The sequence below is a fragment of the Balearica regulorum genome, chromosome 1 (assembly GCF_011004875.1).
Source record: "Balearica regulorum gibbericeps isolate bBalReg1 chromosome 1, bBalReg1.pri, whole genome shotgun sequence".
Classification (NCBI taxonomy): Eukaryota; Metazoa; Chordata; class Aves; order Gruiformes; family Gruidae; genus Balearica; species Balearica regulorum.
Window position 1 is genome coordinate 119,794,034 of NC_046184.1, and position 23,300 is coordinate 119,817,333.

At 38.4% G+C, this 23,300-nt stretch overlaps 1 protein-coding gene across 2 annotated transcripts in view; it reads right to left on the reverse strand.

The window, feature by feature from the left end:
* DSCAM (DS cell adhesion molecule) overlaps positions 1-23,300 on the reverse strand; it is a 471,940-nt gene that overhangs the window by 383,860 nt on the left and 64,780 nt on the right. For both annotated transcript variants that reach the window (XM_075772425.1, XM_075772430.1), the window contains exons 2-3: positions 16,578-16,895; positions 12,478-12,624 (exon numbers count right to left, since the gene is read on the reverse strand). In XM_075772425.1, the coding sequence (XP_075628540.1) occupies positions 12,478-12,624; positions 16,578-16,895 (465 nt within the window). The remainder of the gene's footprint in view (positions 1-12,477; positions 12,625-16,577; positions 16,896-23,300) is intronic.

The following is a 23,300-nucleotide window of genomic DNA, read 5'->3' on the forward strand; positions in this document are numbered from 1 at the left end:
CCTAATTTCTTTAGCACTTAAAAAAAAAAATAAAAAGTCGGCTCTAGAAAGTGCTATGAATAACCATTGATAAGGATGCAAAGAATTACTATCAGTAAATAGAGCTCATGCGAGAAAGGAGAAGATGCATGAAAGAAAAGGAAAGCAAAATCCAGTGAATAACTTCTTTTTAAATCCCTTTTGAATACGCACAACAGCATCTCACAAAATCTTGTTGGGCCACTGACATTTAGAGGGGTTCTTTTTTTCTCACTCATTCTATAAAAGTGGTGAATGGATGCTGTGACACAGCACGCGTTATCCTATCACTTCTTATTTATGGGTAGGCTTTTGCTTCCCAGCCCTGAAATTGCCTTTCAGCAAGTCACAAATATCCACTTTGAAAAGAAGATCCATTTTGCTTCTCTTGTTCTAACTGAATTTTTCCAAAAAAATCCACATCTTACTTGTTTTCAGCAAAAAAAAGATTTCAAGATATCCAGTACATTTATTAATACACAAAACATTAATTCAAAAAACATTTAATCAGAACAAAAATGATTATGTAGATGATTAATCCCCTTATTTTTCTGGATTCTTCCGTAAGAATTCCACATTTAAATACAATACAATGTTAGCATTTGTTTTTTCCTGGGGGTTTTTTTCCACTATTTTCTTTTTCCTAACCTCTCCCCTCACATCAGCAGCTGCTTCCATATTTTATTATAATTCAGAACAAATTGCAAAATGTTTCAGATAAACACATTATAATCTCTAAATATTTTAAATTGTTGCACATACACATGAAAATTGTTATACTTGTTGAGACTCTTGCACTCTTGTGAAATTTCATATCAACAATTTACAGCAATGTTTTGCTGTCAGAACACACTGACTATAATGAGTATTTCTTTGTATAGAATATATCTATATAGTTTTATTCATTTTTTTTTAAATCTGCAAACTATTTTGTACAGTTAAGGGATCCGGTTTACTTACAGTATAGTTGTGCATTTTCATATAGTGATTTTTAGCATCTCAGTGACTTTTTTCTTTTTCATCTTAGAAATACTTTTTGGTTTTTAAACAAATGTCTTTCTTGTCAGTGTTGTGTGAAAAACCATTGTAAATCAGAAGAGAAAATGGAGTACATAGAAAGATTCTCAGTCCTCAGTACAGACAAAATACTCTTACAGGCATAAATTAAATGTAAGTCTAAAAAACAGAAAGAAGTAATTTTTTTCATCATTATCACTCAGGTATTGCCTAAAGAATCATGGAGGAAAAAAATTATGTTACTTTTGGATAGGATATGTCTCTTTAAAGAATAAAACGTGGGTTTACTGAAGAATGGTATTTAACTACAGTTGGGCAGGATGTTTAAAAAAGGGAAGGCAGTAAAAAAAATTCTCTGCCTCTAGAAAATGATAGTCTAAAAATTACAAAGTCAGCTCTACAGCTGAACACAAATTCCTGACACACTCAGAAAATACATTTGGTCCTCTGTTTTAATGGAGAATGGAGAAAAACATTTAGGAAAAAAAAAAAATTCCCTCGGCATGCAATTGAAAAACAAGAGTGCTGTATGTCAGCTCTGTTTTCCCTGCTGGAATACATAAACCCTGAACAGAGCTTGCCCTGACCTTCCACAAGTAGCAGGGTAATTGTTCTCGGGATTTTATGAATATCACTATCTATTTGCAAAGAAAGCCACGGATAAAAGAGGAAAATGAATTTGAATTTGCAGTGAAAGCGAGCATTGAGTACTGGGCTGTTCCCCAACTGGAAGAGAGCCAGACTTGATCCCTGGGCAGTGAGCCAAGGAGACATCCTTGCCGTGGTGCATGGCCAAGTTCTGCAGCTGGAGAGTTAAGCTGGGCACAGAGGAGGGACCTCTGCATCATCTTCAGAGCAGATGAAGATTTAAAGACACTGGGGCATTAATTTTACCATCCTTCCTCACTACCAGACAGAAGCGGGGCAGCAGTGAAAGTCACAAGTTTTGCACGGGGAAACTACACAGAGCAATCCCTCCAGGGCACCGCGACAAAAGGTAAATCCTTCCGAGAAGGAGGAGAGAATGAAACCAAAGCACAGAGCTGAAACCACAACGATATGCACAGGATGCATCTCTTAATTCATAATTCCTCACAGTCCTCTCAAGCACGTCCCTAGTATCAAATCACTCCCTCTTGAGCTGCCCTTTTAGTACTCCGTGGTTGCATCCGATTTCTGCCCAGCTTTGCAGAGCAGGGTGTGAAACACACCCTCTCGGTAGTGATGCTTATTGACCACTTCTGCCTGTGAGGCAGAGGTGGAAGCCAGCCCCGGGGAGGAGGATCCGGCCAAGGCTGGGGGGGGGTTTCGCCCTCTCCAGGTCAGGGCTCATCCCCCAGCCACGCTGCTGCGGAGGGGCTCAACAAGGACGGCCGCTCACCTGAGACGTCAGCAGCGCCGGCATGAATTTTTAACTCCTCTGTTCACCGAAGCAGCAGTTGCTTTCGGTCCAATTCACTGCACAGGATGTGCAATCTTAGTTATATGCGGAGGTGAAATTCCTGCATTAATTCATATTGAGTGCGCACAACAGTCAGTGACAACAGTGGCGGTGTGGAGAGAGAAAAGTAAGAGGGATTTCTGTGATCCATATTGAATTAGTTACTTTAAAATGAACAGTGAGTATTCCATGAAGGTACCTGAATAAACACAGAACCATTCAGATGGCAGTAGGGGAAAGAAAACTTGCAGGCGTAGAAAAGAAAAGGACACAATGAGGTGAGAAAGAATAAGTTGCCATAGATATATACCTACAGCCTTCATTTCATGCACCCATAATTCTCTCTGGCAGCTGCATGATTAATTCAAAGACTTATTGATTTATTTTTTTTCTTGCTCAATCCTGCTGACCTGCTTTTGTTGACAGGTCTGTGTGGATCACGCTCCTCTGCTGGCTGAAAGCATGGCACCATGTCGGTCTCCATGGCCTGCAGTAAACATTTCAACTCATTCAACACCAACAGTAGTCAAGTGCATGGTAAAAACATGCAGAGCTTATTTCAAACCAAACAAATATGAACTGCAAACTGGTAGGCTACTTTTGCTGTGAAAAATATCTGTAATTTCAATTATAATCCAATTTTGATGGTGGGAAAGAACATCTAAACAGTTTAATCCTTCTTCTCCTGCACTCTCACTTTTTTAAGAGTAACTAGCTTTGCATTTTCTACCAAAACCAAAAGACATTTTTTGGTACAGCAAGTGCTTACAGCATAAAATATTTAGCCTTGGCATCTACCACCTTTCTGCAACAGGACAAGTGTGTCTGCCCCTGTGCAGTTACACAGTTTGAGCTCACACACCAGATCACAGGCTTTAAAATTTCCCTTGATTCTAGCTAAAATATCACCTGGCCTTCATTGTAATCTTCCTCTGAAGAGGAAACATACATGCAATTAAAATATGCCTTTACAGTTTAGCAACCCAGGTGAAGCAACAGATATAGGACACTGATGTCACAGTAAATGAAATGAAGCTCTACCAGATAGGTACTTCCAATCTTTCTAATGAGTCATTCTTCTAAGGAATCTTTCAATTAAAATTGGACTCTCGACAAGGAAGACAAATCAGACGAGCATCTGTATGGCCATCAACAGCCCTAAAAATTTGCAGGTTTATTTACTTAATAGCACTGTATTCCACAATGATGTTTTAGTTGAAATCAGTCGCCTGGTACAACATACAACACTGGAAAATACTGTTTCTGTTTCTTCCAGTTGTCACCTGTAGGTATCTCGTTGATGTATTAAAAGTAACCCCCTCAAAAAAATCATGGCTCGTAGCAGTATTGACATTCTACCCCTCTCAGAGTGCAGCTAAACCACGCACACAGGCAAAAGCTGTATGGTATAAAGCATTCTGGGTAGTAAGGCACACACTCATTAAAATGAATCTCATGCATCAATTTTGTCCCCTCATATCAAAACTGTCAGAGCTCATTGGCTGTTTGCTCAGGTTAGACAGAGTTTTGATGGGAAACCCTAAGCATACAGTACTTAATGTGGTCATCTACTTATCCACTGCCATTCAGGAAGGTGACGAGATCACAAGACACTAGCAGAGCACATTTATAAGGAAGAAAATGATGCTACAATCAGTATTTCAAAAAGTAAAAATCAAAATAAATAATAAAATTAGACCTAAAACCAGCACAGTGATTCACCGAAGTATGCTTCTGCTCCTAGCCCTTTGAAACCAAATCTGACAGCACCGAACCTTGCAGTCTACAAATCAGACCGCCCCCAAATACTGCATATCAAACCAAAGCAATAAAAATATTGCTTCAAATATTCAATTCAAGAAAAATTATATGAACCAAAAACTGCCTGAAGAATTGTAAACAAAGAGCAAAGATAAAATGGAAAAATGTTAAGTGAACACCTCTGAAGGTTAGCTGTCAGTCTGATCTTATTTCACCTTTAATAAAGATCTGGTAAACATCAAGTTGATTAAAATGCAGGCCATATTTATTTTTGAAGGTTTTACAAACCCCAGAGAGAATTAATATTAGAGGAACTGAGAGGACTAGAAAAAGCTGGCCAGATGATAAAATGGGATTCACCCCAGGAAAATGAAAGAAATTTCAAGTACATCTGGAGAGAAAATAATGTGACACACATATTTCCAGTGAGAGACTAACTGTGCCACTGAATTCAACCATGCTGAAAGAAACCTCTTCATGACTGGCAACATCAATAACAAGGTGGTAAAACAGAACAGTTAGGGCATCAGATTGGATAATGTTATGCATGGTCCAGCAGACCCTCAGGCCCGTAGAGAGATGTGATAGGTGGGGGGGGTGGGGGGCTGTGTGTGTGTGTACACACACTCATGGATACAGAGAGGGAAAGAGAGGATTTAATAAATAAATAAATCCAAATATTTGAAGCCTCAACACAGAAAGCAGAGTTACAGTCTCCCTCTCTCCTTCTCTTTTTAAATCACAAGAGCACAAGAAGCAATTCTGAAGGGAGCCTGAATCCAATCAAGCTTTTCATGAGCTTTAATTGTGTAAGTAGAGAGGGGAAAAAAATAAAGGGTTGAGAAAAAAAAAATAGAAAAAGAGGATTGGGTGTTGTTGGGAGCTTTTTTGTTTGGTTTTTAAGTGAGGAGAGGGAAAGGATCCCTCCAATTGATGGAAATAGAAGGCTATTCAAAACAGAGCAGCAGCAAAGGGGAAAAAAAAGTTACAATACACTTGTCTCCTCGGCACACTTCGTTACTGAAATGCCAAAATCACTGCTACTAGTTGTGAACCCTATTAGTATTAAAATTGCTGGACTTAGCGAGACAGAGAAAATTTTGGCTTTCTGCACTTTAACCACCAAGACACCCCACTTAAAATAAAATACATTTTTCTCCTCCATCTCTCACAAACATCCACAGATATTCTGCACCCTCAGAGGAGCCAAAACGTCCAGTCATGCTGAGGAAAATCTGCAAGTTCCCTCCACAGGAAGACAATAGTCTCTCTGATATTAACACCTGCATTTCACAAGCACGCCTCTCTGTGCTGATTAAATGGCCAGAAACCACTCCTTCGCCTACAATCGTGTCACTCGCTTTGTGCTATCAAAATGTGATTCTTTGATATGTGGATCAGATGCTTTCCATTTTCATCCCTTCAAGTCACTCTAAACACTTGTGCCACCCACAAAGCTGTTGAAATCCTTGCGTCTAATCCTACCAATTCCACAGCCATTATTTTAAAATGATTCACCTTATGAAAATACTCCAGCGTAACGGAGTAGGAAGCAAACACCAAGCACAGGCTGCAGAGTAGCCAGAGGAAAGGTCCTCCAATGAACAGCGTAAGTACATTGCCTTGCTCAGTTACAATTTTAGTTTACAATAAGGCAAAGGAGAGCGTGAAAAACGTTTGCACAAGCGAAGTGCGAAGTATTTACCATCTCTACTTTCTAGGATTAAAAGATACTCTCCTCTTAAAAGAAGAGTGCTCTCAGGAAAAATGCAGATAACTACACATTTCTTAAATAATAAAGTAAATGACTTCTTTCCTAGGTCCCTTAGGAAAAGAACCTTGTTGAAAGAGAAAGTGAGGAAGCAATATGTTGCCTTTAGAGGTGGGCAAGTGCACTTTACATGTCTTCAAGAAGCTTAGAAAACACATTACTGTAGCAGCAAACCTACAGTTTGACCTAAGCATTGCTGAACATTACTTGCATTAGCTTTCCAGGGAGTCAAGGAAGCTCAGCAGATACAGGGGTTTGATTGCTTTACTTTCTGTGCGCTATCACAACTTTGAATAGAAGAATTAAATCTAATGGACATATTTCTGGTAGAAGGTAGCTTACATTCAGATTTTTTTTTGATTTTATGTGTCGCTAATATTTAAGCATAAAAATTTGTGCTTTTCATCTCACTCCACCTGGAACCAGAAAAAGTCTTGCATCTAGTGCATTCAGTGGCATAGGTTAAGTGTCTGCTCAATGCTTGCTGCTTGGCAAGCCCTGACATCAAACAAAACCAGGAAAGATCACAGCTCATCTCTACTAGACACAGCCTCAGTCAAATGGCTGGATTTAATCCCTGTGATCATCAGCAATAATCTAACTCTGAACACAGGACTCTGCACACAGGACCACTCCATAAAGAGAGATTTTTTTTTTTCCTCACGATGTACAAACCTCATGGCTGAAAAAAGGCAGCAATCGCTCTGTGTAAACCGAACCACTGCTGTAATCTCCAAACCCCAGCACAAACGAAAACTGCAGTGCTGTATTTTAGATGCCACCACGTGATAACTACTGTCAAACATTGACTGCTTACTGTCAACCGCAGCAGTTCAGAAAAGCCCTTTGTGCAGAAAGAGATCCAAGACACCCTGAGCCTTTTAAAGACAAGACTTGAGGAACTATGTGTAAATAAATAATGCAATTCATTACACCAAATGTAGGTCATTGTACATCAGTGACACTTCTCAAGCCGTGGTCCAGTGTGTCTAATTTCTGGCCAATGGAAAGTATGCTGGCTGGAAGGCTCATCGGCTGTCATCTGCACGTCAATCACAGCCCTTCAGGGAACTGCGTTCCACTCATGCTTACACACCTTTTCCTCAAAGCTGCTATTCTTTCAGTGCAGATTTAAATATGCTATTGTGCACAGTCGTTATTATCTGTCTCTCTCCTTTTCTACCCTTTCTAAGCAGTCACACTCTATGTATAAATCAGACAGACTCTTGCATGGTATGTCATTAGGCAGGAAAATGGGAATTCAGAAAGGTCAGGGCATGAACCTATTCATGATCCTGCTCTTGGCACTAAGCTATTCAGATACATGGAAAAACTCAAAATCCCTCATAGTTATCAGCATCGGGATAGGAGGCATTCATAACAGAAGTACAGGATATGTAGTGACAGACCAAATGCAATTCTTCAGCCTTCCTCTTTGTTTCCATCTGCTCTTCATTCTCCTCTTTGCCGATCCCTTCCAGTGACCTTTATTTTTAATAATCCCTTTCTATCCTCCTTCCCCTATAACCACACCCATCCTTTGCTCTCTCTGGGGCTAATTAATACATGAACAGACTCTGCTCTTTGCTTTCACCTAGGCAGAGAAGAATCAGCAGTTATTTTGTCTTTACCTTCCCTCCTAGTCCAGCTTCACCGGTCTGCGTGTGAAGAAGAAATCCTACGAGCCAAGCACTAGTCTTCCGTCTGCCTTGCACTTGCTTAACAGGAGTGGAAGCACGATCTGTGCTGTGGCACTTCTCTATAATATTGCTCTGTGTTTTTATGGCTGTTATTACAAAAACATACTTGGCTGCACTCTTTGGTGCTGCAGGGCCTAGGCTGCTTTCAATGGTTACAATGTCAACACAAAGCCTATTCCAAAAGTCACTTTTTGGGGGCGGAATGGTTTGTGACGGAAAGCAGTAACAAGAAAGGAAGCTTGAACTTTGAGCAAGGCATATGCAGCTATCAGTCATACAACATTCTAGGATTATTTAAGCTTTTGTGTTTAGCGTCATCTAATGACAACACGTAAGAGCTGGTTACTGATAGAAGAGAAAACTGCACATCATTATATTACTTACTATAATTCAAATGAATTTCAGATTCAGTTTCAAGTCACCTGACAGTATACAATTCTTCAGAAAAGCAGGATCTTCGGAAAAGAGATCCTGAAGTTACAGCTGTAGAGCTTGCTAAAGCAGTGTCCTGCACTTCGTGAGCCCCGTAAAACTTCTCAGAGTTACCATTGGTCCTGCTATTTTGCCAATATCTCAGAGATTTTTAGGCAAGACACACACCACAGGAAAGTTTTTTTGCTTTTACTAGAAGACACAGATGGGCAAATAAGACACACTTTATGCATTTGTAGCACGTTGACAACTGCAGAGGTCTGCTGCTGTCCTTGTCTATCAGGAGAGTTTGAAACGCAGCTGTATCTAGTGGAGATGGCTGAATACTTCATCTAACAATTATTATTCAAAATGGATCTTTCCGGTATGAAAAGATTTCTGTGTATTTGCTGTTGGAAGCTAGGGTTTTCTATTTTTCCCTGAAATAAATTAATCCAAATAACTGGTTTTGTCTTACTTCAAAAATCTTTTTCCCTCTACCTTGGCCCCTAGAGAACACCCTGAAAAAGCTTTTTGGCCTCGGATTCACTATCACAGTGAAAGACAAAATCCCAATTATTTAGCTGTTCCCCTGACAGACAGACAAGCGCGCGCACACACACCCCCCTTTTCAGTCCACAGCAGTCCTTGTACATGGTAACTTCATAGAATTCAGTATTTCTGGCTCCAAACATAGGCACCTTCCCCTTTATTGAACAGGGAGTCTGACCTATGTGGACACGCCTTGGAAATGCGCTAGCAATGTGTCTTAATATGTTTCAACGCCCAATTACTTTACAACAACCTGGAGGCATGACATAAAATTGCAGCCAGGAAACAGAAGACGCTTTTGCCCAGCCATATTTATTACACACTTCGATTACTATGGACATCACTGTGCTCTCTGTGAACTAAGCATACAGACAAAAGCAGATATGTCCAGGATAGTACACTGCTGAAAGAACAAAACAAACTCATCATCTTAATCAAGGAATACACCTCTTAAACACTCCTTCTAAAAAGCTAGATTTTTAATTTATTTTTTTTTTACATTATAAAAGTAAAAACACTTTGCTTTTTTTTTTAAATGTTGAATTTACATGAAAAGAGAACTGATATACAGAACAGTAAAAAACAGCTGAAATAAAGGATTCTGGGTCATCTACAGATCTCTCTATCCGAGTAGTCAGAATGGTATTACAGATAGAATAGTATGTGAAACATTTACTCTAAATTGTACTTGCAAGTATTGTATTGGGGTTTAAGCCTTTCAGGAAAAAAAAAAAAAAAGAGAGAGAAGAAGAAAAAAAATTTTAAAAAAATCTCCTCTGTTGACCACTTGCATATGGAGCATCCCCACTGAAAAGTTGCCCTGCTTCCTGACATATGAGGTCTCCTATTCCCTCCTGTAAGGTGTAAGCTTCCTGGGCTACTTCTTTTATTTGAAATAGATATATCATCTCTAGTAAAAATATCCTTCTCATCTTTTTCCTCTCTGTGTCCCCCTTCCTTTTTCTTTCTTTGCAAGTAAACACTATCCAGTTTTCCCACAAAAGCCTTGTCCACCTCAAATCATGATAATCTTCACTCTGTGAGTGTATATCTTTTTATATTCCTGCTCTTTCACAATAGAGATTTCCCCTCAAGACGGCTCTCATATTTGCTGATGTTAATGGGTAATCAATAAATCAGTTATATTAAGAAACAAGAAAAAAACAAATCAGAACTTGATGTTTGCCAGTATTAAATGGTGAGATAAAAAGCATACCAGTGAATCTGGTCTAGCACGCAGAGAAAAAACATGCTCACAGTGGCTGTATAAGCAAGCATATGCATTTACTCAGAATATTGATCATTAGTGGAAAACAGCTCAATAGCCATGTTATGTCTTGCATCCTATTCATCAGCACTGGCATTTTAAGACGACAGGATTAATCAATATCTACCATTTGAGTTCATGGCCAGATTATTGCAAAATTGATTATGGGTAAACTCAAAGCAATTGTTTTATGAAACACGTGTGGGTTCTGGTTTTTGAATGCTCTCACTATTAAGATACAGTTAAAGAGTATAAATGGTGAAGAAACAAATCTTACAATCATTGTGGTTATACTGGAGCAATGTTTTCCTGCCTCACTTTTGCCCTTGCATGACAGATAGCATTGACCTGTAAACTAACCTGTGATTTCACCTCTGAAACTAAATCTTTTCTGTGATGTGATCCAATATGAAACTGAGATTTTTAATAGCATCAGACTTAATGAATTGTGGTTTATTTCTATTTAGATATCTAACTGTTGAATTAAGGGATTATGAGATAATTAGAAACTGGGTTTTTAAAGTGTTGAAATTTGTAATAGGTTTTTAATGATTGTATCCCAGTCAACCACAGTCAGAAGTCGCCTTAAGGAAAAAAATGGAAAAAAAAAAAAAAAAAATTAAATTTAGGTCCATATAGTAGTTAAATGTTATTACACACTTTTATTCCCCAGAAGTTTGGGGTTAAAATCAATATAAACTAACTGGAATGAAATTGTCTTAAAATAGCAGCCATGATGGTCTGCAGAAATGCCACGCTTTCCTCCCTAAAGAAGGGGTTACAGAGGCCTGCGTGCCCTACTCCTGATTGCAGGGTGAAGGGCAGGATTGAGCCACTCAAACATATCAGAGAAGTACGAGGTACTAATGCTCAAGACAAAAAAAAAATCAGATTGAGAGGAGACAATCTATGTTGACAGAGAAAATATGCACGTTTTCTTATAATACAGAATGAATAAACTTACAAAAAAAACCCCAAAGTAGTTAGCCATGCAGATATACACATTCTCTTCCTCCAGCTGATATTCACAAGCACAGATGTACGTGTATCATGTAGTGCTCTATGTTAAGATGAATCAAAGTAAATGCATCCATCCACTGTTGCATTAGATAATCTTAAGCATAGTTTAGATAATCTTAAGCATAATTCTGTATCATTATATACAGAATATTGGAAAGCTTATTTGCATATTGAAATGCAACTCTGACCCAACTCTATTAACTGAAGTGTGAGTCCTACAATTCAGATATTACAGAACTCTTCGTGGGAACACACTCAATTTCAGTTGCTCAATGACAAAAATAATATGCCATATCAAAATCCAAGAGCATAACAAGGACATGGATTTACCGAGCTTAAACAGTGCACCAGTAGTATAGGACAACTGATCATCAATCATATGGTACTTAAATATTTACCAAATCCTTAGAAAGCTATTTGAAATGTATTAAAACAAAACAAAACAAAAACACAAACAAAACAAAAAACAAGCTTATGTAAAGAATTAATAAAACATAGAGAAATAAAATCTATAATATGAATCATATAGAAACATAGATATTTTCATCAATGCCACATTTATCAGAAAAGAAAGGTTATTAATATACTGAGAAGTAAAAAAAAAAACATTTCTACATAGTGTGCGATCATAAACACAAACATGTTCTTAAGTATACTCTGCAGCAACATTTAACTCAAACTATTTTTTTCCATTCTACGTTACCCTAGAACAATATATTTCAAGTTTCTGCACACATAAATCATTTGTATGTGTAAAAACAGCTGCACAGTGCGTAATATATAATTTAGGTATGTACTATACTGAAAACATTTTTCCCACATATATTTTCTCCGATGAATTTCTTACAATGTTTATGCATTAAAATGTTGGATATTCTTTACCTGAATTCCCTCTACTTCCTGAACAATGCCTCATATTTCCTCACTTTGTCAGTAAATAGATTAATGCATATAACTGCTTTAGAATAGATTGTTTCACTTCAAAATGTTTAACATACTGCACAGTTTACTGTGTGCTTAATCCTCCAGTGTTATCTATAAAGATATTTGAGATTAAAATGTTATGAAAGTATAAATATCAATTACATACCTCATTTAAACATAACCAGACACATTTAAACTCAGGATTTCTTCTAATCCATGACTAATATTACTACTGAAAAACAATTACAACCCAACACATGCTTTATGACACTCTTTAGCACATAGGAGTTCCCTATCAATGTTAAAATGTGGACCCATTGCCACAGCACCAGGAAGCTGGTTTTATGTCTGGTATAAAACAAAAACCATGTTATTTTCCCCTCAAGCATGCTAGAAAAAGCAGGGCTGTCTAAAACCTTCATGTCACACACAGTCATAGGGATGCAGCAATGCTAATGTGAAATACGTTACTGGAAGGATGACATACCGTTCCACTATAATTGACTCAAAGTAAACATCAGGCATTTGGGGTGGGGGGGAAGCCAGGAACCGTAGCTGCCATTGCCAATTGGAAAAGAAAGCCATAACAGCCTACCTGAGACAAGCGAGACTGTGTCTTTCTCCCATGAGACAACAGTGATGTATGCCTCCACAGAGGAGGGGATAATGCACTTGAACACTGCTACATTGCCTCTCATGGCTTTCTGGTCCTCCACACGGACTGTATAGGGTTCCCGTAAAACTGAAGATAGAAGAAGAGGTTTCATTAGACAAGTCGTAATCACACATTGCATCCACTTCCTTGATTTGCCTCGCAAAGTTCCCCCAAGAAGGTTACTCAGGTTGGTGAATTCTTTTACCTCAGTAAATTATACAGTTTTGCAAGGCTGATTGCAAGTTAGTATGGAAGCATTCCCAGATCTTTTTGTTTCCTCAAAATTTGCATTTCACCATATTTCTGTGTTCTTCCCCTACTTAATTCTGAGGGCAAGAAGAAAGACTTTTGTAAGAACTGCATATTTATATGGGCAAATGGTGTTATGTCTTCTGTTACTTGTCTAGTTTCTCATGCCATGTTTCCCATCACAAGTTGGTTTTTGCTCTGTCAAAGGGTACAAAATACATACAAGTGCTGTGTGTGAATTAGACGTCCAGAGGGTAGAAGAGAAGGTCAGTGTCATTTAGGATTTTCAAGAAGTGAGAACCAAAGCATAAAATTGATGGAGGTGACAGCCAGAGAAAAAGCAAAGTGTCTCAGAAACACAGAGAAACAATAGTAAGTAAGGTAAGAGCTACATTCAATTGACCAGCTCTGAAAGACATATCTTAAAGGTAAGAAAACAGAAACTATGATTTGGAGTTGTATTTAAAAACAGCACTTTGGAGCACTTAGATCCAGGATATGTCTAGAATCTGGAAGAATTAATTTAATGGATGAAGAGAAAAAAGAAATGGAGAAATCCTTCACACCAAACTACTATTGCTGGGATGAGAGGAAGTTGCATTGGGTAGGAGAATGGAAAGAAGGAAAATCCTGGCACTGAAACAATTCAATAAAGAACGAGGGATGAAAAATTCTGTGAGCAACAGTTAATGGAGAAGGTGGTAGAGCAGAGAAGAAACAGATGTTGTCTACTACAAGTAAATGGGTAAGACAAGAAGGACAAGCAGCAACATAGACTCTCCACAGGACCATCAGGTCAAGGTGCAAAAAAAAAGGAAATCACCACAGCCAATATAGTTATATAACTTGAGGTGGTGAACAAAGTCATGTATCTTGAAGTGACAAACAGTTGCAATGAAAATAGGGATGAATGCATTGGAAAATGACATGTGTGTCTAGGCATGCATACGCCTGAGGGTAAAAGTTATTGGGAAGAACAACCCCAGTGCAGCAGCATCACCAAGTCAGCAATGCTGAAGTGCCACATTACAGTGACATTGCTTGCCTGCGTATCCTGCCCACAAACATATACCAACCTCTACAAATTACATTTAACCACATTGATTCTAGACTGAAGAGTCAGTAAATCCTCTACAGAATTTGCAAAAGTATTTCTATCCACCAGGAGCACTGGAATTTCTAAATGTCAACCCCACTTACAATGTATTTCAAGAAAAAAGGCAGAGCACTCAAATGTAACTAGTTTCCACAAATACAAACAGCATTAAGTTTTCAGGTTCAGTGCTACCACTGCAAAAAGGCAGACTGAAGTTCTCCATCAGTTGGGAATATAACAGTTAGGAACTCTAAGCAAAAGTAAATAAATTTAATTATAAATTAAATATCTTTTTAAAAATCAAAACAAATCCATCTTCAAATAAGATAAAAACCACTAGGTTTTTTTTTTTAAAATCAATAATTTATTTTTAATCAAAGGTTAAGTTTCTTAACCCTGTTATAAGTGCTGAACTAATCTTAAAAAAACCTTTAATGCAGCAGCTTTACAACACTGGCTGTCTTGTGATGAAGCAGCCCCCTAATCTTGTTCTACACTGGAGGGAATGGCACATAGATCATCTTAATGAGGCTGACTTTTTGCCTAATGCTCATGCTCCAACCATCATTTACAGAAAAGGCTTGTTTAGCAGTGATACCCTAACACACTGCTAAAGGTATTTGTATTTTTCAGAACAGTTGGCCATTTTGAAAATCTGCCCAGTTGATCATTTCACTAAAAGCAAACACAGAAACCATACATGTGACACAAAAACTGGAAAGAGGTTTATTCATTTCCTTGCTTAAAAAGTTTACAGTATTTCAGAGGCCCCTCAGTTATTTCCAGATCTTAGTTTTGCCAGTTTCCGTAAATGACTTGCTGATTTTTATGTTAGGGTTTTTTTGTTGGTTTTTTTTAAATCCCAAGTCCCAGAGTCATGAATTTATATGAGAATTTCAGCCTTGCTAAAAAGATAGATTCTTCCCTGCCGTGATTGCACAGGAAAGCTTGAAGATGAAATGGAGATATGCACCTTTACTGCCACGCAGGACTGGTCTGGAAGAGGATTGGGTTTGAGTGTATAGGTGTTGGGGTTGTGTTTTTTTGGGGGGTGGGGATGTGTGTTGCATTATATGCAAAATTACATGCAAAACCATTATTTCAATCATCTGAGAGCTGGAACCCTTATCTCTGCTACCCATACTCTTGGGGAAGCAGGTAAATGAGCTTCAGCCTTTCTCGAGCTGACTGTGAGAATGGGCAGCGCTATATTAGTCTTTCTATGACTGTGCTATGATCAGATGCTCCACTGATTGCTTCTGTAGTCCTAGGAAATCCTATTGCTGTTGGAGGGCACTGGAAAGAGGAGGAGATGGAGAAGAAAAGAGATTAGAAAAAGACCCCCAAAAATCGTGCTAATTAGGGCCAATCTGAAACTGTGTACAGATTTCACATGAACAGAAATGTAATTGAAAGTAATACACAAACAAATGAAGTTTATCACTTCATATCTGAGCACCATAGGGCTTATCATCTGAACATAAAATACACTTACTGCTATGCACAGAAGACTCTCTCAAAAATTGTATTTTCCTATGATTGAGGGATCACAGAAGCCTTTGGAAAAGATACTAATAGCTATTGTCTACCATCAGGCACAATGACAGCTCTGACACACAGTATCAGTTCATATGAAGAAAGGGGACCTGTTTAACTTGTTATCCAAACCTCACGTTAACTGAGAAACTGAATCATATGGAGAAATAAAAGAATCATAGAATCATAGAATATCCTGAGTTGTAAGGGTCCCATATTCTTGCCTCCTAATTGTCTACAAACTACAGATTTCTGAATGTTAATTTATCAGTAATAAGAAGAGAATACATTCTCTTATTTAAAGAGTCACAGACAAATCTACTTGCTAACTGTTCACAGTTTTCCCTATGTAACTCCTGTGTAGGCATATCTCCAAAGGAAAGTTACTTCTCTTCTGAGAAAAGACTAACATAGCTCCACCAACAACAAAGAGGTTATGAGGATTTGTATTAGCCAAGGGTCAGCTCCCAGACTAGCTTTTGTTTGTTTGTTTGAATATTTTAATTAACTGAAGCGTGTAGACAAAACCTTCAAAAACTATGCAATCATGTGTTTATGTGTTGTAACAAAAGGCCTGATTTTGATGCCACTCTAATTCTCCACTGGCTGACCCAGTCTGCACACAGTCAGTATAGAAAACAGAGGCAAACCCATTAGGCTTATTTGCATCTTTTAGCTTAAACAGAAAGCACTGCCTATGGACCAATGTCAGATGCTGAATCGCTACACAGGACATAAGTTTCTCTCTGAAAACAAAGCACATCTGAATACAAGCAAATGGGGAGGGATGTAATTAGGCAAGCATTCCTCTTTTCTTCCAGCCCTTTTACAAAATCCAAAGACTGCATCTTTTTCTCTCACAGCTCTTTGATGAGTAAGCATGATCTGATTAATGATTTCATTATCAGTTGTTTTTTCCTTATACTTGTGCAGAAGATTAACTGATTATGATCTTTGGAAAACTAACTTTTTACCACCAAAATAAATAAAATCAGGGAGGACAGGGAAGAATCCACTATTTTACTTAATATTGCGAAGAGTTCAGACGTTACGCTTCTGGCTGATCTTTTGATTCACAGCTGGTGCTTCTCTTTGTCTGAAACACCCAGGTTTACTGTCTCCTCAAGCCCATTTGAAGCCAATTAAAGACTGTACTTACCGGCCTTAATGTGAACATCCTGACTTCTGATTTTCCCTGAAGGATTTTCAGCTGTGCAATAGTAAGTGTTATCATGGATTAAGTTATTAAAGCTTGAAGGAGGGAAGGGGAAAATTTGGAGAGTGCCATTGGGGTGGACGTGGCGGATCCCTGGGACATCGTAGATCTCCTCGCCCGTTGCTAGGTACCATCTGAGCGTCACAGGGGGGATCCCTGCTGCTGGACAGGGTACCAATGTCCCTGTGGTGCTAGCAAACACTACCTCTTGCAGAGATGCATTGACAAAATATAGACTGGCATGTAGATCTTCACTGAAAACTGCAAGACAGAAAAAGAAAAAGAACAGACCTTGAAAACCTAAGAAATTTCACACAAAAAAACCAATTTGAGTGTCACTTGCCACAAAATCAAACACAATGCCTAGGGAAGGTGATCAAAACCTCTGGATCCTACTGCAAGCTCTCATAAAATGTTTTTCATTTTAGAAGAAAATATCACCAGATTAAACCACACACTAAGTGGTTTACATCCAAAAGTAAAATGGGAAATCCCTTGCTTTGTAGTGTAAACTTAAATAGATCTGATCACTTTTGCATTTGCTGATGCAGCATTCTTTGAAAGGCCAGCAAAAATCCAGAAGTAATCTACTTCCATGAAATTTCTAGCAACTAAATTTCTACCTGGAACACAGACAGTTTCTGTTAGAATTTATAAAATTATTTTTACAATCTTTCCATGTCAAAATGATTTATAAAGTAATAAAAAGAATTGAGCAATCAAAAAATCCCCGTAATTGCTTATAATAATAATACACATCTATACTTAATGCAGATACAACTTAACAAATGCATTATCTAATTTGATCAAGTCTTTCTAACAAAGACCTATAAGCCTATGTACAAAGTATGCTAATGGTAATCCCAGTTCTGCCATCCATGCGACTATAGTCCCCCCTCCCAACCTTAAACCACAAATTCTGTAACACTGGAAAAAGTCACTATTGGTCAGAGCACAAGATTAGCCTTCATTCTTCTGAACACTTCTGCCATGGGCTATTCAACTATTACCTGGAGGGCTTGAAGGATCCAGGTGGTTTGAAGGTTCCTCAACTTTTCATCCAAAACACCTTCCTAACTCTCTGTCTGAGAGCATATCAGCTTAAAGCAAGATTTTTTTTTCCAGTAAACAGTAGGAGACATTACCAATACAACCACTCTGCTGTATATTTGCATATACTGCTAACTTGTAAAAAACTTGCCAATTTTATTTGACACAAACACAGAAACTAGCCTATCTCACTATATCTTGAATGTAGTAGTTTCTGACATGATTTTCTAAAGAAAGTCTAGTAAGGAATAAGTTTTTGAAAGAGTGACCATAGTGCATCAGGCCCAAGTGAGCCTCAAGACAGATTTCAAAGTTAGTCTTCATTTGCACAAGACAGAAATTTCCTGCAGAAATAACTTGCAATTCCAACACTAAGTCAGTCATGAAGTGTCTTGTCTGCCTCTGTCACTTAGTTTTATGGTAGCTTGGAGCACAAAATGAACTATTTTTTTCTTCTCTTTTTTTGACATCTTGAGAAGATAGAAGGTGGAAAGATATTCTTTTCTAAATATCTTCTTGGTATTGACCGTTAGGAGAGACCACCTCAAAAGAGAGTGGAACTGGCTCTGGGAATCCCTAGAAAGAAAAAAGTAAGCGACACCCTCCTAAAGCAATAGGGAAAGATTTCTGGCATGCAGGAGGTAGCCAGATAAATGAGCATCACAGAGCAGGATGAAAGGTACTTGGAGATTCAGAAAAAAGAGATTTCAAGCATTAGAGCTGATGAATCCCTGCATATAGATGAGACAGGTGCTAGTACAGAATAAAGTCCCTTGCAAGAAACAAATTATTCCTAGTTGGCACAGCCCTAGGAGAAACTTGGATATCTGGAAAGCAAAACTAGGCATAATAGCACTAAGAACAGGAAGAAGCCAGGCTGAATAAGATGGTGCCACTTTTACATAATCACATTTCTAATTATAGTCATACTTTGAAGCAGAGAACAGTATTGTTGGTAACATAATAGAGAACTAAAAAAAAAAAAAAAAAAAAATTGGCATTGTTCATCTGCTGTACAAGCTATTCTCTACAAATACAAGTGAAACAACCAACAGGGCATTTTAATTTCCATTGGCCAACAAGACATGCACAGAGAAGTAATAAATACAGTTCGCATTTGCCAACTTTTATTATGCTATACCGCTTCTTAACAGACATTCACATAAAGAAAGGTAGATTTGCTGGCCAAGAATAAAGAGGTGAATACCAAATTGCAAATGCCATAAAAATAGAGGATATCAGGAACTATGTTTGACACTTCCATAGAATCTAACTTTCTAATCAAAATGCAGCACAGCTGAACTAGAGACTCATACTAGCAGCACATAACAATGAATTTTTCCAGCTGCTTTGTATCCCCTGTAGAAGCTTTCACTACTTTTGACAAACTTTCCATCCATCAGCCTATACAATAGTGCTTCATTTTAAAACAGCATCTGGTACACATTCATCTTAATGGCAGACACAAACACACTAAGATCCCTGGAAAATAATTGCAGTGCTATAATACACACACATATACACAATGCTGACAATCCAGATGCATTTTGTGGTGGAAAGCAATGCGTAAGCTACTTGGATACATTCAACAACAAAAATTGGATTTCAGAATCTTTTATTAAAGAGATATTTCTCTACGATATTCCATAGGAAGAAAGTGATTAGCTGAGTAACAGAACAAGAGATATATCAAAACCTAATTGAAACCGAGACAAGTCAAAGATGATATGTAATTATATGTTACTTAATGGTAAAATATGATCCAACTAAACATCGTATTTTACAGTAAGCAGAAGCAAGCTCAGGCTAGAAGTTGCAAGGGAGAGCAGTAGGGAAAGTTGATGAAAGTTGTAGATATAATACAGTGAAGGGAAATACCTGAAGAACATAAACAAAAATAAAGATAAGACGAAGGGGGGGGAAATTCAGACAGGTTCTACCAATTGCCTAAATGCTATTCTGAAAACAAGGCTTTTGAAGTATTTTGTCTCCAGAACAATGGCTAAAATTCGAGGGCCCAAGCAAACAGGCGCAGGCCTGTCCCCACAGCCTGCTTGGCAGGAATGGACCTCTACAATGCCTCTAAAGCCAGAACTGAAATGGCTTGCGGTTGAGTCTGACTACACTTAGCCTGGACAGAGATGACATCAGCATTTTCAAAGAGATGACATCAGTTAGCAGGCCAAGGGAAGGAAAGTCAAAGATTCCTCCAATTGGATTACTGAAACCAATAATACTTGAGGGAAACAGGAGGAAGACTGCACCTCAGCAGCACTCAGTGGACGCCCCAGCTGAAATGACAAGGTGACAAACAGTCTGCACCTGCAAGCACTTCAGGGCAACAAGGCAAAGACCTATGCCCTTAACTGCGCCGTTAAAGGAGCACATAAACAGTTTATCAGATCAATAGAGACGGGACAAGAGACACTTCCTGAATCTCAGATTAAATAGATACCATTATCTTACTCATACAACAGAAGGGGAAGGATACATTTTTTGCAAGTTTAGTCAAAATTCCTTAGACTCAACTACTTGAAGCGATAAGGGGAAGTGACAAAATATAATAGCCAAGGAAATTTCTCCTGCGTTTCAGGGGAGACAGCGCTGCCGCGTTGTGCCTGGCAAAGTGCTGAATACATCAGCCAGATGATACAAAATTTCTTTTAGCACTTGAGAAATCTCCTGTCAAGTAAACTGGCTTATCTCACGGCAAGCTGGTTGGTGGGGCTGCAAGTCGATCACACTCAGAAACAGAAAGTGAGACTGAGCACTGTATAGCCAGTCTGGGTAGATGTAACCGGACTGGACAGAGATAGGTGTAAAGATCTAGGCTGGGTTTAGCATTTGCTATATGTGTACCTGTTGGCATAGCTAAGACTGGACTTGCTTTTTTTGGTTTGTACAGAGGTGACCTTTATTGTCTATTGGCATGTCACTCCTTCCTCCAGGTCTCCAAGGTGCTGCAGCTCCTACATATATACATGCTGTGCACTTGAAGGTCTTCTATAAGAGTCTAGCAAATAACACTGCTGATATTTCTGCCTATAAGGGTGTCATTTGTCAAGGCTTCGTTGTCTCTTACACAAGACAAAACAAGCTGAAACTGGTGCTTCACAATCCTCCTTTTTAATGGACGGGAGGAGGTGTCTCTAAGGCATAAGAGAGAAGATGCTACATTTAAACTACCAGCCTGAATCAGGTTTGGGCTTGCTCTGTGTAGGATCTCATGTCCTGGAGGGATCAGCATCAGCTGCAAGAGAGAGATGAAAGAAGACATGCAAAAACAAACCATGAAACTATCTCTCCAAGGGAGATCCTCCTCTTCCCTTCCTCCACTGTTGTCTATGTCCCCCCTTTAAGAATCTTTACCATAATGATGCCAAAAGTAAAAACTTTCATGGAGTTTGCACGTAACATAACAAAAATTTGTATCTGTTTAACTCTGTACCAGAATGCAATGCAGAGGCTTAGTGTTGTGCATTTCCTTTTCATCATGTTGCCTTTCATGTTTTAGTAAGTTTAAATAACATGTTTGTGATTTTTGAAGCGAACTTTTTGTGCCTCACATTCTTCCAAAGTCTTCTTTCCATATTGTCCGATTCACCACTTAAAGCTCCAGTTTTCTCTTCAGTTCTTGAAAGAACTGGAATAACCTTTGGGCAACAGACAACTCAACATATTCAAAAATATTAATAAAATGTCTCTGAACAATTGATACTTATATTTAAATTACCTTACCTGTCTTTTTCAAAGGCTAAATACTATTCCTGTAATGCTTATGCAAGGGGAAAGTTTCGTCCTAAACGAATAACAATTTCAAAACAAAGGGACAATTATTTCTCATCCCTTTGATTAATCAAATCCAGCATGAAATATTTATATAGATAAAATAAAAGATATGAATCAAAGTGAAAATCTGGAGCAGAAACCATTGAGATTATTTAGATAAAATAAAAATCAAAGTAGAAAAGATAAATTGTGTAATTAAGCAGTTGACTGCTCTCCTGCACTACAGCAGGTTTATAGCAACAAGCCTTAACTGTCTCACAGTGGAGTGTCAGGTTTGCCACAGCCCTGGACATTAATATTTCCTCTCTTTTCCTCCTTAGTGGTGCTGTGATTGATGAAATGGACAACAATCAAGTATTTTCTTTAGATTTAACAGATTGTATGAAGTGTCACCTTAAAATTTAAGAATTTCTGAGTGTTAAATACCAGCAGCATCAAAAATACAAATAAAAAAGGACAGTCTAGAATAAAGTCTAAACTTTGCCTCTGTCAGAAATCAATGGTCCAAGAGCACCCCTTTTTTCAGAAAGTTCCTTCCTAGTGCTGACTGTTGCAGTCTGCGCTTGGAATGGAAGAGGCCTGGGACCACTTTGCACCATGAAGGGACAACACACTCCAGTAAAAGCTGACAGCTGGGAAAATTTGTTGCAGGCATCTTCTCAGCCACATAAAGCAGGTGCAAAGCAAAATGAGATACAGTCCCTTGAGCAGTTAAGTGACTAGGAACCCAGGTAGTCTCATCAATCTATCAAGCTCCAATCAAAGAGAAAAAAAAAAATAATCCACAGCCCGTGTGCCTTCTGCGGGTTACCTTTTCCTGAGACACCCCAGACATTGTGCCTAGGTTAGGAGAGCAGCTTTTCTGAGCCTCCTGCGCAGCTAACGTAGCATGACAAGCATCACCTAAAGGCAGTTTAGACCCCACTTTGGTCGGGCAAATCACTCACTTCACTTGGTCCTTCATCTCTACCAGCTAGAGAGAGAGAAGGACAACTCCCCACCTTACTTTAAGACATCTTACTTGAAGAACCTGGTTAGGTGGAGGCTAGAAGGCTAGCACAGCTGCCCCAATATTTTCAGCTTCTGGGTGGATGTTTGTTGTCTAGAGTTACAGGTCTTTCTACTGTGAGTCCAGTCTGTCTGGCACGTGCATTAGCCTGAAAGCATCACATCCTTGGACAGTCCTCACACCAGCAATTCCACAATACATCTTCAGGTTTCAGAAAATTTAAAACCAAGCCTTTTTTGTAAGAAAATGGCTGGAAACATCTAAACAGTAAATGACATTTAAGGAAACTGAATTGACAGGACCATAGTACAGGTTAATTACTCTGTCGACATCCAAACAATATTGTATGCTAGGATAATCTTTTTTGCATAAACACACACAGAGAACTGATAAATGAAATTGAATTTCTGTGCCTTTCAAACCAGTAGTAGAAGCATTACAAATGCAGTCACAAATATGCAGATCACTCGGTGCAGAACACAGCCAGAGGACAGTCTGGGTGGGTGGTAGGGTGCAATGCTAGCAAGCTATCTCACTGTTTAGGATAATTTTTATTTTTTTTCTCTCCAAGATTTCATAATGTATCACTATGACTGAGATTTATAAAAAAAAAAAAAGAAAGAAAGAAAAAAAGAAAAAAAAAAAGGCTAGATAGGCCTTTTCTCCTTTCCTTCAATACATCTCCCTTGCCAAATTCAAAAAGGCCCTTATTTAAAAAGAAGAAAAAACTGATTAGACACCTACAAACAATAACTTTGTATTCATTACTCAATTATCAAGTAACAGACTATGCAAAGTGACCTAGAGAAATTACTTCA